Below are 15,506 nucleotides of genomic sequence, written 5' to 3'. Positions count from 1 at the left end.
TTTTGGCCAGTGGTCAGTTTGGAAAGTAAATAATCTAAGATTGGTGAGACGCTGGCCTGAGGGTTTGTCTGGTTGGTTTAGAGACAGCTGTTTTTTTCAGCAGGAGTCTGACTGACTGCTCTAGGCTTTTTTATCAGCTCAAGGACTTTACAGGCCCTGACCTCATCCAGCCCACTCTGTCCTCCAGCCTGTTGGTCTCTTCATGCTGTGGGGTCAGCCTCAGCAGCTGCTGAAGTATCACAGCAGTTAGAAACGCTTGTTTTTCCTCTAAATCCCTCCACAGCTGTGGGAGCTGCTGGCCTGAGCCAATTTACAGCGGATGGAATGCTGCATGGGTTCAGTGGGGGAGGGGGGGGGGGGGTTGTGTGCTTGTTTGTGTGTGTGTAGCTTATGCATGCATCTGTTTACATTGAGTGTGCGTAGATATACAGTTGAAGTCGGAAGTTTACACACACTTAGGTTGGAGTCATTAAAACTAGTTTTTCAACCACTCCACAAATGTCTTGTTAAAAAACTATGGTTTTGGCAAGTCGGTTAGGACATCTACTTTGAGCATGACACAAGTAATTTTTCCAGCAATTGTTTACAGACAGATTATTTAATTTATAATTCATTGTATCACAATTCCAGTGGGTCAGAAGTTTACATACACTAAGTTGACTGTGCCTTTAAACAGCTTGGAAAATTCCAGATAATGATTTCATGGCTTTAGAAGCTTCTGATAGGCTAATTGACAGTCATTTTAGTCAATTGGAGGTGTAACTGTGATTGTATTTCAAGGCCTACCTTCAAACGCAGTGTCTCTTTGTTTAACATCATGGAAAAATTCATCCTTGGGAGCAATTTCCAAACGCCTGAAGGTACCACGTTCATCTGTACAAACAATAGTACGCAAGTATGAACACCATGGGACCACGCAGCCGTCATACAGCTCAGGAAGGAGACGCGTTCTGTCTCCTAGATATGAACGTACTTTGGTGCGAAAAGTGCAAATCAATCCCAGAACAACAGCAAATGACCCTGTGAAGATGCTAGAGGAAACAGGTACAAAATTATCTATAGTAAATCGAGTCCTATATCAACATAAGCTGAAAGGCCGCTCAGCAAGGAAGAAGCCACTGTTCCAAAACCTCCATAAAAAAGCCAGACTATGGTTTGCAACTGCACATGGGGACAAAGATTGTACTTTTTGGAGAAATGTCCTCTGGTCTGATGAAACAAAAATAGAACTGTTTGGCCATAATGACCATCATTATGTTAGGAGGAAAAAGGGGAAGGCTTGCAAGCCAAAGAACACCATCACAACCTTGAAGCACGGGGGTGGCAGCATCATGTTGTGGGAGTGCTTTGCTGCAGGAGGGACTGGTGCACCTCACAAAATAGATGGCATCATGATGAGGGACAATTATGTGGATATATTGAAGCAACATCTCAAGACATCAGTCAGGAAGTTAAAGCTTGGTCGCAAATGGGTCTTCCAAATGGACAATGACCCCAAGCATACTTCCAAAGTTGTGGCAAAATAGCTTAAGGACAACAAAGTCAAGGTATTGGAGTGGACATCACAAGGCTCTGACCTCAATCCCATGAGCAAGGAGGCCTACAAACCTGACTCAGTTACACCAGATCTGTCAGGAGGAATGGGCCAAAATTCACCCAACTTATTGTGGGAGGCTTGTGGAAGGCTACCCGAAACATTTGACCCAAGTTAAACAATTTAAAGTCAATGCTACCAAATACTAAGTGAGTGTATGTAAACTTCTGACCCACTGGGAATGTGATGAAAGGAATAAAAGCTGAAATAAATATTTCTCTCTACTATTATTCTGACATTTCACATACTTAAAATAAGGTGGGGATCCTAACTGACCTAAGGCAGGCTATTTTTACTTGGATTAAATGTCAGGAATTGTGAAAATGTAAACAGTTTTGGCTAAGGTGTATGCAAACTTCGGACTTCAACTGTAAATATGTGTGTGCGCGTGTGTGTGTAGAAGGTGTGAGTGTCTGGGACAGATAATGAGTGTATTATAAACTAAGATGGATCCACTTCACTGACACTCAAGACATTGGCTTGATTGGGATAACATGGTGTCATGTACCCTTGATGCAGTACAGGGAGTATCAGAGTTGACTCATAGACAGAACAGCAGACAGACAATCTGATTGGCTAAGACCACATACTGTGCTTATTTACTCACTGAATCTCAACACCTGATTTGTTTACACCACATGTTGTGCCGTTCCTTATGGACAATGTCCATATTGGATTGGTTCTCATAATATGCTCGTTCAGATTCTAAACACAACGTCCTATCGGTTAGCAGCTCTTGCTGTGATGGTTTACACATCAAACTCCAGCATCTGCTCAGTCATCATCACATAATATTGAGAAATTCAGCACCTGATTCCTTTTGTTATGATTAGTTGCTAGTTGTATAGGATTCAAGTCTAGGATCAGATCCTCCAGGCCATATAATCTTATTCATGATCTAATGATGAAAAAAAAAGACTAAACGGATCCTATATGCCCTCCTACTATGAGACAGTTTGTGAATACGGGCCCTGACCCCCACAGACCTTTGCTCTGTCCCCTTCTCAGGTTCAACCATCTGTCAGCCCACTCTGTGAAGGAGAGCTCCTTCAAACACCTCACCAACCTGCGGGTGCTAGACATTGGCCACTTGAGTCACTCCGACCCCTCTGGCTCCCCCGGACCCCCCTTCGGACAAGAGGAAGAGGAGGAGGAAGAGATCGAGATAGTGGGAGAGGGATTTGCTTAATAAGTTTAGCCCATGGACACAAGCTGCTTGAATGATCGGAACCAAATGGTGCAGTTGTTTGGGATGCCATCCCAAAGTCCTGTTATTTTGAACGTACAGAAACATTTATTTTTGCAGTAGATCAGACTCAATTCAAAAATGTAAATTAAACTATGAATGGAAGGGGAACGTGGTATTTTGTCCCATTGCATATAGTGGTGAATTGCAGATGCACATATCTCTGGTGCAGGATACTAGATTAAATTGTATTTTTGTTTGTTGTATTATTTTTCTGGCCTTTGCTTGTCTATGCAACGACAGATACGGTTGATTTTTGTTCATCCCAAATTGCACCCTATTCACTATTGTGTGCACTACATTTGACTAGGGCCTATAGGGCTCTGGTCAAAAGTACTGCACTATATAGGGAATAGTGTGCCAATTGGGACACCGCTTGTCTCACCACCAGGTTAGTGTAACCAGAAAGAAAGAGATAGTCAGACCTCATATGTTGATCATATTGTATGAGTCCCATCTCTGAACTTTACTGTGTGCTAGCTGTGTCACCATACAAAGAAGATTATGTTGAGATTTGAAGTTATTGTCATCAGTTCTGAGCCTGTATTCATACAGATGTAGGATCTTAATTTGATCACCCTGTTGCAGGAGAACTTTCCTGCAATGCAGGAAATGTAAATTGTGTACTGTAGTGTATTTGAGGTTTAAAAAGGTTTCTGGAGTTTGTAATTCTCACTTTGAAATTTCAGACTTGATTTTCCATTGCAAAAGAATGTATCAACTCCTACAAAGATGTTCATGAATTATAATCCACATAATAATTCACATTTCCTGTTGCTGAAGGATTATTTTCCTGCTGTAGCAAACTGGCTCAAATGAAGGTCCTACATCTGTACAGTAAAGAGTCTCAGACTAGGAGTACTGATCTTGGATCAGATCCCTGTTCTTATTCATTATGGTCTAAATGGCTAAACTGATCCTATATCAGCACTCCTACTCTGAGATGCTTTGTGGATACTGGCTCTGGCTGTGATTGTGTGTCATGGCCTGGTAAGACAGTCTGGCTTTATGTCATTCTGTTATTCTTATATCATCGTTAATATGCCACAGAAGTTCCGTGACTGTGTCACAATCTCCTCCCTCGCTCAGCCTACCAGGAGCTTGATCCATGCTGCTAATCTAATGCCTTGCTTTAATCCAGTCTTGTTTTACAATGATAACGATTGCAAATATTTGTATATGGTTTCTGAAAAACTCATGCTATTAAATTAATCTCGTTGCTATGAACCAATGCTTTTCTATGTATTGCACCTTCGGATTTATGCGTAGGGATTTCACACAGCAATTCATTATTTGAAAAATTATTAAATATTTGAAGTATTTTCCTTTACATCGATGGAAAAATAAAAATAAACTTCCTGCATGAACAGTTTTCTGAGCACAACCCAATATTAAGCGTGAAATGTACAGTACCAGTCAAATGTTTGACACACCTACGCATTCAATGGTTTTTCTTAATTTGTAGAATAATAATTATTTGTAGAATAATAGTGAAGACATCAAAACTATGAAATAACACATATTATTTGTAGAATAATAGTGAAGACATCAAAACTATGAAATACTATGAAATAACACATATGGAATCATGTAGTAACCCAAAAAGTGTTAAACATATAAAAATAGATGTTATATTTGAGATTCTTCAATTAAGCCACCCTTTGCCTTGATGACAGCTTTGAACACTCTTGGCATTCTCTCAACCAGCTTCATGAGGTAGTCACCTGGAATGCATTTCAATTAACAGTTGTGCCTTGTTAAGAGTTCATTTGTGGAATTTCTTTCGTTCTTAATGTGTTTGAGGCAATCAGTTGTGTTGTGAAAAGGTAGGGGTGGTATACAGAACCCCTATTTGGTAAAAGACCAAGTCCATATTATGGCAAGAACACCTCAAATACACAAAGAGAAATTACAGTCCATCATTACTTTAAGACATGAAGGTCAGTCAATGCAGGAAATTTCAAGAACTTTGAAAGTTTGTTCAAGTGCAGTCGCAAAAACCATCAAGCACTATGATAAAACTGGGTCTCATGAGGAAAGGAAGATCCAGAATTACCTCTGCTGCAGAGGATAAGTTCATTAGAGTTACCAGCCTCAGAAATTGCAGCCCAAATAAATGCTTCACAGAGTTCAAGTAACAGACACGTCTCAACATCAACTGTTCAGAGGAGTCTACGTGAATCAGGCCTTCATGGTCGAATTGCTACAAAGAACACTTCTAAAGGACACCAATAAGAAGAAGACTTGCTTGGGCCAAGAAACACGAGCAATGGACATTAGACCAGTGGAAATCTGTCCTTTGGTCTGATGAGTCCAAATTTGAGATTTATGGTTCCAACCGCCGTGTCTTTGTGAGACGCAGAGCAGGTGAATGGACGATCTCCACATGTGTGGTTCCGACCATAAAGCATGGAGGAGGAGGTGTGATGGTGTGGGGGTGCTTTGCTGGTGACAATGTTTGTGATATATTTAAAATTCAAGGCACACTTAACCAGCATGGCTACTACAGCATTCTGCAGCAATAGGCCATCCCATCTGGTTTGCACTTAGTGAGACTGTCATTTGTTTTTCAACAGGACAATGACCCCAAACAAACCTCCAGGCTGTGTAAGGGCTATTTGACCAGGAAGTGTGATGGAGTACTGCATCAGATGACCTGGCCTCCACAATCACCCAACCTCAACCCAATTGAGATAGTTTGGGATGAGTATGACCGCGGAGTGAAGGAAAAGCAGCCACCAAGGGCTCTGTTGGCTGAAATTCCACAAATTGACTCTTAACAAGGCACAACTGTTAATTGAAATGCATTCCAGGTGACTACCTCATGAAGCTGGTTGAGAGAATGCCAAGAGTGTGCAAATCTGTCATCAAGGCAAAGGGTGGCTACTTTGAAGAATGTAAAAAATAAAATGTATTTTGATTTGTTTAGCACTTTTGGTTACTACATGATTCCATATGTGTAATTTCATAGTTTTGATGTCTTCACATTATTCTACAATGTAGAAAATAGTAACAAGAAAATAAAACCCTTGAATGAGTAGATGTGTCCAAACTTTTGACTGCTACTGTATATAAAATTCCTTTTATATTTATAAATAAACTATTTTTTTTAGATGTCAGCACATTAACTTAAAACATTGAGCAAATTTAAATCCTCATATAGATAGAAACAGAGACAATCCAGAACAAATGTTGTGATTTTGGTTTTGAACAATGTTCAAACAAAGTTTCACAAGAATTTTCACGTTCAAGTAATCCAACTATTCATTTTGTCTGCTTCCAAAATGGCACTCGACATACAGTTGAAGTTTACATACACCTTACATACACCTTACACCATTTTAACTCAGTTTTTCACAATTCCTGACATTTAAAAATTCCCTGTCTTCGGTCAGTACATACACTCAATTAGTATTTGGCAGCATTGACTTTAAATTGTTTAACTTGGGTCAAACGTTTCAGGTATCCTTCCACAAGCTTTCCACAATAAGTTATGGGAAATTTGGCCAATTCCTCCTGACAGAGCTAGTGTAACTGAATTAGGTTTGTAGGCCTCCTTGCTCGCACACTCTTTTTCAGTTCTACCCACAACTTTTCTATGGGATTGAGGTCAGAGCTTTGTGATGTCCACTCCAATACCTTGACTTTGTTGTCCTTAAACTATTTTGCCACAACTTTGGAAGTATGCTTGGGGTCATTGTCCATTTGGAAGACCCATTTGCGACCAAGCTTTAACTTCCTGACTGATGTCTTGAGATGTTGCTTTAATATATCCACATCATTTTCCCTCATCATAATGCCATCTATTTTGTGAAGTGCACCAGTCCCTCCTGCAGAAAAGCACCCTCACAACATGATGCTGCCACCCCTATGCTTCAAGGTTGTGATGGTGTTCTTCGGCTTGCAAGCCTCTTCTTTTTCCTTTTAATATAATGATGGTCATTATGACCAAACAGTTGTATTTTTGTTTCATCAGACCAGAGGACGTTTCTCCAAAAGTACAATCTTTGTCCCCATGTGCAGTTGCAAACTGTAGTCTGGCTTTCTTATGGCGGTTTTGGAGCAGTGGCTTCTTCCTTGCTGAGCGGCCTTTCAGGTTATGTCGATATAGGACTCGTTTTACTGTGGATATAGATACTTTGGTACCTGTTTCCTCCAGCATCTTCACAAGGTCCGTTGCTGTTGTTCTGGGATTGATTTGCATTTTTCGCACCAAAGTACGTTAATCTCTAGGAGACAGAACGCGTCTCCTTCCTGAGGGTGTGAAGGCTGTGTGGTCCCATGGTGTTTATACGTGTGTACTGTTGTTTGTACAGATGAACGTGGTACCTTCAGGTGTTTGGAAATTGCTCCCAAGGATGTACCAGATTTGTGGAGGTCTACAATTTATTTTCTGAGGTCTTGGGTGATTTTGATCATGATGTCAAGCAAAGAGGCACTGAGTTTGAAGGTAGGCCTTGAAATACATCCACAGTTACACCTCCAATTGACTCAAAGCTTCTAAATCCATGACATAATTTTCTGGAATTTTCCAAGCTATTTAAAGGCACAGTCAATTTAGTGTATGTAAACTGACCCACTGGAATTGTGATACAGTGAATTATAAGTGAAATAATCTGTCTGTTAACAATTGTTTGAACATTTACTTGTGTCATGCACAAAGTAGATTTCCTAACCGATTTGCCAAAACTATAGTTTGTTAACAAGAAATTTGTGGAGTGGTTGAAAAAATAGTTTTAATGACTCCAATCTAAGTGTATGTAAACTTCCGACTTCAACTGTATCCTATGGGACCCTGGTCAAAAATGGTGCCCTATATGGCAGAACAGTAAATCAAATAACATAGGTCTGCCTCCGGTCTGCCTGTCTGCCCAGCAGGGAAATCTATCCTCCTGCTGTTTACCCTTTATCCAACTCTACTACTACATTCAATCTAAAAGAGAGCAAAATAAATAGCCGGGATGTAGGGAGGCAGGAAAGTCATTGAGAACATAACAGGGTAATAAAACAGAATATAGATAAACCACTGTGAGTGAGGTGGAGATACATTTCACCAAAAATGCCTGACATTTACTTCTCCCCGAGACAAATCCAATATTTTACTCAGTGGGTAAAATTGGCTCATTCACTTGGGCCAGTTTGATCTTCCTTGTCAAAGCAGTTTGGAGAGACGTAATAATTTTCTATTGAATTACACAATCATTGATCTCTCTAAGAAGTGTGGATATACTGTATGTTCAGGACTGGGCTGATGGAATGTAAAGGCGTCGTCCCTCAACACACCGTGAACAGCAGAGACTTACTCAATTGGTGTGCTAATCCTAGAGTGATGAGAAACATGCGAGCAGAGCAAAATCCTGAGCCCAATGCTGCACGACACACTCATTAGAATGTCACAGCCTCTTAGTTCCATAGTTCCTATGATTCCACAGTTCTATATTCCAGTTCTATATTCCAGTTCCATATTCCAAACAACATCCTCTGTGATGACAGGCCAACGGATGCTCTATGAAGTTTCTGTAACCCAGATGTAACCCAGATGTTGCGCTTGTTTTTTTCAAGACTGCCGGTTATAGAAGGGCTGAGTTAGTTCTAGGAAATATATATAATGGAAAGAAACACATGATAATTTACTGTGGTTGTGTGTGACATAAGAGGCCAGCATTGACATAATTGTCGTTGATGGCCACTTTGCACAGAACATGATGACTACCATTTAGTACGAAACAACAGGTAACCCAACCAACCAACTGATTCACAGTGGTGGAAAAAGTACCCAATTGTCATACTTGAGTAAAAGTAAAAATGCATCAATAGAAAATGACTCAAGTGAAAAGTAAATGTAATTGATCAAATATACTTAAGTATCAAAAGTAAAAGTATAAAACACTATATTAAGCAAACCAGTCAGCATCATTTTCTTGTTTTTTTATTTATTTACGGATAGCCATGGGCACACTCCAACACTCAGACATCATTTACAAACAAAGCATGTGTTTAGTCCACCAGATAAGAGGCTGTAGGGATGACCAGGGATGTTCTTTTAAAAAGTTTGTGAATTAGACAATTTTATTGCCCTGCTATGCATTCAAAATGTAATGAGTACTTTTGGGTGTCAGGGAAAATGTATGGAGTAAGTACATAATTTTCTTTAGGAATGTAGTGAAGTAAAAGTTGTCCAAAATATAAATAGCAAAGTAAAGTACAGATACCCAAAAAAATTCTTAAGTAGTACATCATTTTCTTTAGGAATGTAGTGAAGTTAAAGTTGTCCAAAATATAAATAGCAAAGTAAAGTACAGATACCCAAAAAAACTACTTAAGCAGTACCTTTAAGCATTTTTACTTAAGTACTTTACACCACTTTTAATGAATCATGTCTCGTGTAAGCATCACCTCTATTCACATGTAATTTAAATGGACAAAGCTTTAAAAAATAATGTAACCTTTGTATATCAGTGCACAAAAAGATTGAGAAGCTTTCATCTATAGGGTAACATCAATGGTATTTCATGATCAGTAGCAAGGTGGTTAAACCTTGAAAAGTCCTCTTTCCCCCACTCAGCACCACCGGCTTCGTTAAGGCAAAAAATAAATGCTAAATAAAAATAAATAAAAGAGAAGAAGAAAATGAAAGAAGAGCAATTTTTTGAAAGATCAATGTCTCTCAGATTAGACTTTAGCCAGCAGATCCGACCCGCTTGCTTACAGCTGCACCAGGGTTGGTCAGCATTGCTGTGTGAAAAAAGACACTTCGGAGCCGCCGTGACATATGGCTTGGAAAACGTACCTCAATCCAGGGATGAGAAATGCATTATACTCCGAATTGTCCCATTATCCCAACTGTTACGCTGAGAAGATTGAATGACTGCTTAAACTTAGCAGTTGTTCAATCTTATCGGTGTAACAGTTTGGATAATGGGACAATTCAGAGTACAAAGCATTTCTCATCCCTGGATTGAGGTACGTTTTCCGAGCCATATCTTGCGCCAGCTCCACGGTGTCAATGTACACAGGAATGCTGTCTGACCCTAGTGCAGCTGTAAGCAAGCGGGTCAGATCTGCTGGCTAATTAGACTTCTGACATCTTGTCATCCTCTCTCTTTTCTGCTCGGTTTCATGACAAAGAGAGCTGTCTGATTCACTTATTTTATGTTGCAGACAGTGACAGTAGCGAGAGCCACAAAACTTACTCATGTGGCCCATTTGCGCTCTTTAGCAGAAATGTTGCTTAGGATGACAATAAAATGATAAAGAAATAAATATTATAAAATTGAAATATCAAAGACAATATCTACGTACCTCAAGCAATGCAAATAGTATTACAAGTATGTACACATTTCTAAGAGTGGAGAAAGTTCTTCCACCTTGCAGAGTGTTCACAGGCCCACACACATACAGTAAGTGCACACAGACTGAGCATTTCCTTCTATGCAGCTATGGGATGTACAGGTATGCACATGTGTGTACAGATGGTCTGGAAAGTGAACAGTGTGTACTGTACAGGTAGTCTGGAAAGTGAACCGTGTGTATAGGTGATATGGAAAGTGAACAGCATATACAGAGCGTCCTCCCTTTGGCCATAAAAATCCACAGTCACGGTGCTTCAGTTATCCCAGCTAGTGTTGAGTCTTTGAAGGAATCCTGGAAAATAATTATTTCCCAGTACATCACTGTCAGGTTTCAGAGAAGCCTGTACTGCCCCCATCCCGGTGCTCCCTACCTATATCCACCATCAATGAAAGCACAGGACAAAGTCTTGTCACAAATCTCACGTTTCTCACAAACAAAACAGAAAATGAAAATGAGTGACTCGATCAGTCAACAATAACAATAAAAAATAAGATCAGATCCATCATTGCTCTCTCTGTTCATCTGTTCATTCATCTTCACCTCTATAAGTTCCAGTGGCGTTGGCCTTTCATTCCGATGTACTGAACCACGAGACTCAGTTGAAAAAGAACGCCTCCAACTGGTGATGGACTGTGGAGCTTTCCACATCAGTCCTGCTGGGATGAGTGGTGGTGATGTGAGGTGAGGTATGGGACCTATACGTTGGTTTCCAGGCCATTCATGTCAATGGCACAGTGGTCCTTATCCTTCTTCAGCTGCCTGGGAGGCACAGGGGGCTTTTTCCTCTCCGGAGGGGGCGGGGGCCGCACCCCTTCCTCCAACTGCATGAGGCGGGCAACGTCGGGGGGGAAGTCGTCTGGTTTGACCCCTGAGCACTGGGGAGGTGGCTGGTAGCTACCGTTGTTGTTCTCACAGTTCATGTGCTGCTGGATGTTTATCATGGGCTTGGTCTCACAGATCAGAGGCACCTAGGAGAGAGGGAGGGGGGGGGGGAGAGAAGGAGAGAGAAAGAAGAAGCAATGGAAATAGAGGGAGAGAGAGAGAAAGAGAGGGAGAGAGAGAGAGAGAGAGAGCAAGAGACAGGTAGGATGGGGAGAGATGGAAAGAAATGGAAAGAAAGCGAGAGAGAGAGGGAGAAAGGGAGGGAGAGAGAGAGCGAGAGAGAGAGCAGGAGACAAGTAGGATGGGGAGAGATTGAAAGAAAGCGAGAGAGAGGGAGAAAGGGAAAGGGTGAGAGGAAGATGGATTAAGGTACAGATGGGGAAAAATGTAGAGGCATATAGATAGACATTATCAGTCAAATGTTTCCAGACATGCCTCATACAAAACATAGTGAGTCTCTAGCTTATCAATTTGTGTTGAAAAATAATGTACATCATGATAAGCCCACCACAGTCTATTTTTGTAAAGGAAAAAGGTTTGCAAGGTTTTCAACTAGAAAACAACAAGAACCTTGGCCTTGTCAAAATGTCTCCCTGAATTCAAAATGAAAAAATTAACTGTTTTTTTTTACATAAAAAAAATCATGATTCCTGATAAAGCAGTAAAGTCAGATATTCACACTATTGTTGTTGACAGACTACAGTCATGTCGCTCTGAGCTCTGAGCCATAGCATTAACATCCAGCAGAGTGGGACAATTGGATATAGCAGCCAGGTTACTCAGTGTGTCTTGTCTGAATTTGACAGGAGTTGGATTCTGTGGGGAACTAGCTAAGTTCCATGATGGCAACTGGTATAATAACACTAATGAGCCAAGCCAAGCTGAGCCGTACTGTGCTGGCTGTTGTTGCTGGAACCATGCTGGAAATAAAATATCCAGAGCACAGTACGCCTCGGCATGACAGTGCCGACAGCCTCAGCACAGTAGGCCTCGGCATGACAGTGCCGACAGCCTCAGCACAGTAGGTCTCGGCATGACAGTGCCGACAGCCTCAGCACAGTAGGTCTCGGCATGACAGTGCCGACAGCCTCAGCACAGTAGGTCTCGGCATGACAGTGCCGACAGCCTCAGCACAGTAGGTCTCGGCATGACAGTGCCGACAGCCTCAGCACAGTAGGTCTCGGTTCAGCACAATACGGCTCTGCTCAGCACAGGACGGCTTGGCTCAGCACAATACGGCTCTGCTCAGCACAGTAGGTCTCGGTTCAGCACAATACGGCTCTGCTCAGCACAGTAGGTCTCGGCATGACAGTGCCGACAGCCTCAGCACAGTAGGTCTCGGTTCAGCACAATACGGCTCTGCTCAGCACAGTAGGTCTCGGCATGACAGTGCCGACAGCCTCAGCACAGTAGGTCTCGGTTCAGCACAATACGGCTCTGCTCAGCACAGTAGGTCTCGGCATGACAGTGCCGACAGCCTCAGCACAGTAGGTCTCGGTTCAGCACAATACGGCTCTGCTCAGCACAGGACGGCTTGGCTCAGCACAATACGGCTCTGCTCAGCACAGTAGGTCTCGGTTCAGCACAATACGGCTCTCCTCAGCACAGGACGGCTTGGCTCAGCACAATACGGCTCTGCTCAGCACAGGACGGCTTGGCTCAGCACACTAGTGTGAAAAGGGTATAAGACAGGCAGTTACTCACACCATCTCCTTCCTTGATAAAGTCTTTTCTGCAGATATGGGCCATGATACCTGTGGCCAACGCATCCCCCATAACATTCACCATGGTCCGGAATCTGTCTCTGGAAGCAGGAGAAGAGCAGGAAAGACAGGTTTAGAATAAGAGGAGTGTGTGTGTGTGACCAGAAGTCCCCAAAAGAATATTAAGCAAACAAAAAGTTGACCAACTGAGGACATTTTGTTAGTCCCCACGAGGTCAAATGCTATTTCTAGGGGGTTTAGAATTAGTCTTAGGGTTAGAATTACGTTAAGGGTTAGGGTTAGGAGCTAGGGATAGTTTTAGGGTTAGGAGTTAGGGTTAGGTTTAAGGTTAGGTTTTTGGGGTTAAGGTTAGGGTTAGGGTTATGGTTAGGGTAAGGGTAAGAGTATGGGTTAGGGTTAGGTTAGGTTTAGGGTTAGGGTTAGGATTAGGGGTTAGGGAAAATAGGATTTTGAATGGGACTGAATTGTGTGTCCCAACAAGGCAAGCTGTACAAGACTGTGTGTGTGTGTGTTTGTGTTAGTTTATATGAAGAAGTTCACAAACAAAGATGGGAACTTAATTACAATTCAATACAGAAATGAAATGTATTTGGGTAAAGAACACATCTACTCATTTATAGTTTCACTGTTTAAAAAAATAGATATAATGAAGAACTGCAAAAGTGTTGCTAATGCTCTTCACTTTCTGGAGGACCAAGACTCCACTAAGCATGTAACCATTTCACTGTACAGTTTACACCTTCTGTATCCTGTGCATGTGACAAATTAACTTTTATTTTATTTGGCATAACGTTTGTTTACAAGAGATGGTAATGTGAAGAACAACATGACTTGCACTAAAGTCAAATTAGAATATAAGGTGTCCAAGTTCTAAAATTCTCTGGTAGGATGACTTGCTATTATTTAGTCACAGTCACAACAGTAAGCTATTTTCCGTAATTAGCTTGCCATTCACTTGTAAATAATGATCTTCTTGTGATTTTATTATAATTCATAGAAATTAGCTAAAGTTAAGATGTTGTCGGCTATATGATATGCTCATTATTTGAACTGGCTAGCCAGCTAACTTAACATTAGCTAGCCAGCTAACTTAACATTAGCTAGCCAGCTAACAAGCTAGAAACTAACCAAAACATTGTTTCGAAAGTTGCTTTTAGTTACCTGGTTTGCTAGACTGACATATACTAAATTTGTGTTTACACGGATGAGTCTATTGGTGTTAAAATACATGAGTTAAGCTAATTTGCTTATTTGCTGTTAAGCTATTTTGAACCACCAGTCTGCTGATGCAGTCTGTCGTTTTTGTGTTTATATTTTTTCATAATGACAACGACAAGTTTGATGTCGGACGACAATAAAAGGTTTAGGACGTCACTGAGACAACTGTCTACAGACATGTCGATAGATGTATTATAAACCAGCCTTTAGTCTTGAAATCTTTGGTTGTTTAGTACTCACTCTGTTTAGCACATGGCCTCAAATGGGAATCCTTAAAGAAATGGGTGGGGCTAAGACTTAAGAGGGTGTACACAATGCTGAATGTGTGTAGACAAAGAAGAGCTCTCCAGTAGGTGTACCAAAACATTCAAGGGCCATTTTCTCAAAAAGTGGGGTTACAAGTGTATCAACTGTCAAAGCAGTTGATACATTGTTCTTTACCTGTAGTGTATGATATACCATTTTCTAGCTCTGATTTTCTACTTTTATCCAATGTAAAAAACACCATAGATGTGTTCGAATACTCATACAAACCGCACTATTTGTGATGTAAATTGAGCGTGTGGTGTGCTTATTGTTCATATTATGGATATAGATAGTATGCCAAAAGTTCCCGGATGTTGTACTACATTCACCAAAATTTGAAGTATACAAGCAGTGGACACTATTTCCGTGCTTTTAGAGCCCATAATGTAATTCTTCAGAAAATTAACGTGGCTTCACAACATTTTCAAATTGGAAAAAAATGGCAGAAAATATGCAGTTTAAGTCCGACGAGAGCGGTTACAAATGTAAGTACAAAAAGTAAATATTGATTGCTTTAATTAATTATGACAAATGTTAAGAGAATGTTGAGCAAAGTAATACAAATAAGTTTCAAATAAGTTATGTTGGCTGACAATTTGTTAGCTACGCATAGCATATCATTGGGGTGGCAGGGTAGCCTAGTGGTTAGGGCGTTCGACTAGTAACCGCAAGGTTGCAAGTTCAAATCCCCGAGCTGACAAGGTACAAATCTGTCATTCTGCCCCTGAACAGGAACCCACTGTTCCTAGGCTGTCATTGAAAATAAGAATTTTTTATTTAACTGACTTGCCTAGAAAATAAAGGTAAAATAAAATTAAATAAAAATGACAGCAGTTGCTTGTATGCAGCGGTATGTTAGCAAGCTACCTAACCTTAGTTGGCTAGTAATACATTCAACTTTACACTATGTTAACTATATGCTATCCAACTAACTACCCAATGTTTATTGACTTGATTATTCACGTCATTCTTAGCTTTGCTAAGTGGTATAGTCGTTGTGCGTTCTTAATGGACATTGTTAATGAAGTCGTAAGATGTCTAGCTTATGCTAGCAAGAAATTGCATAGCAACAGCATAAACTTTCGGTAGACAGGCGAGGCGCTAGTACACTCAACTGAAAATGAACTAAAAGTATATAGTATATACTCATTAAGTATGGGTTAGTATGGGTATTCGAACACAG

The 15,506-nt window shown here is 40.8% G+C and overlaps 2 protein-coding genes across 2 annotated transcripts in view; one reads left to right on the top strand and one right to left on the bottom strand.

The window, feature by feature from the left end:
• The window catches only part of LOC139409442 (podocan), a 34,572-nt gene extending 30,363 nt beyond the window's left edge, over positions 1-4,209 (top strand). The window contains exon 13 of the mRNA XM_071154604.1: positions 2,603-4,209. Within this exon, the coding sequence (XP_071010705.1) occupies positions 2,603-2,783 (181 nt within the window). The 3' untranslated portion in view covers positions 2,784-4,209. The remainder of the gene's footprint in view (positions 1-2,602) is intronic.
• Positions 4,210-9,862: 5,653 nt separating this feature from the next.
• The window catches only part of LOC139410251 (solute carrier family 1 member 7b), a 106,182-nt gene continuing 100,538 nt past the window's right edge, over positions 9,863-15,506 (bottom strand). The window contains exons 10-11 of the mRNA XM_071155723.1: positions 12,780-12,879; positions 9,863-11,161 (exon numbers count right to left, since the gene is read on the bottom strand). Of these exons, the coding sequence (XP_071011824.1) occupies positions 10,889-11,161; positions 12,780-12,879 (373 nt within the window). The 3' untranslated portion in view covers positions 9,863-10,888. The remainder of the gene's footprint in view (positions 11,162-12,779; positions 12,880-15,506) is intronic.

This window comes from Oncorhynchus clarkii, chromosome 5, assembly GCF_045791955.1.
Source record: "Oncorhynchus clarkii lewisi isolate Uvic-CL-2024 chromosome 5, UVic_Ocla_1.0, whole genome shotgun sequence".
Taxonomy (NCBI): domain Eukaryota; kingdom Metazoa; phylum Chordata; class Actinopteri; order Salmoniformes; family Salmonidae; genus Oncorhynchus; species Oncorhynchus clarkii.
Note: the sequence above shows the minus strand (reverse complement) of the source record. Positions and strands in the feature narration are given on the sequence as shown.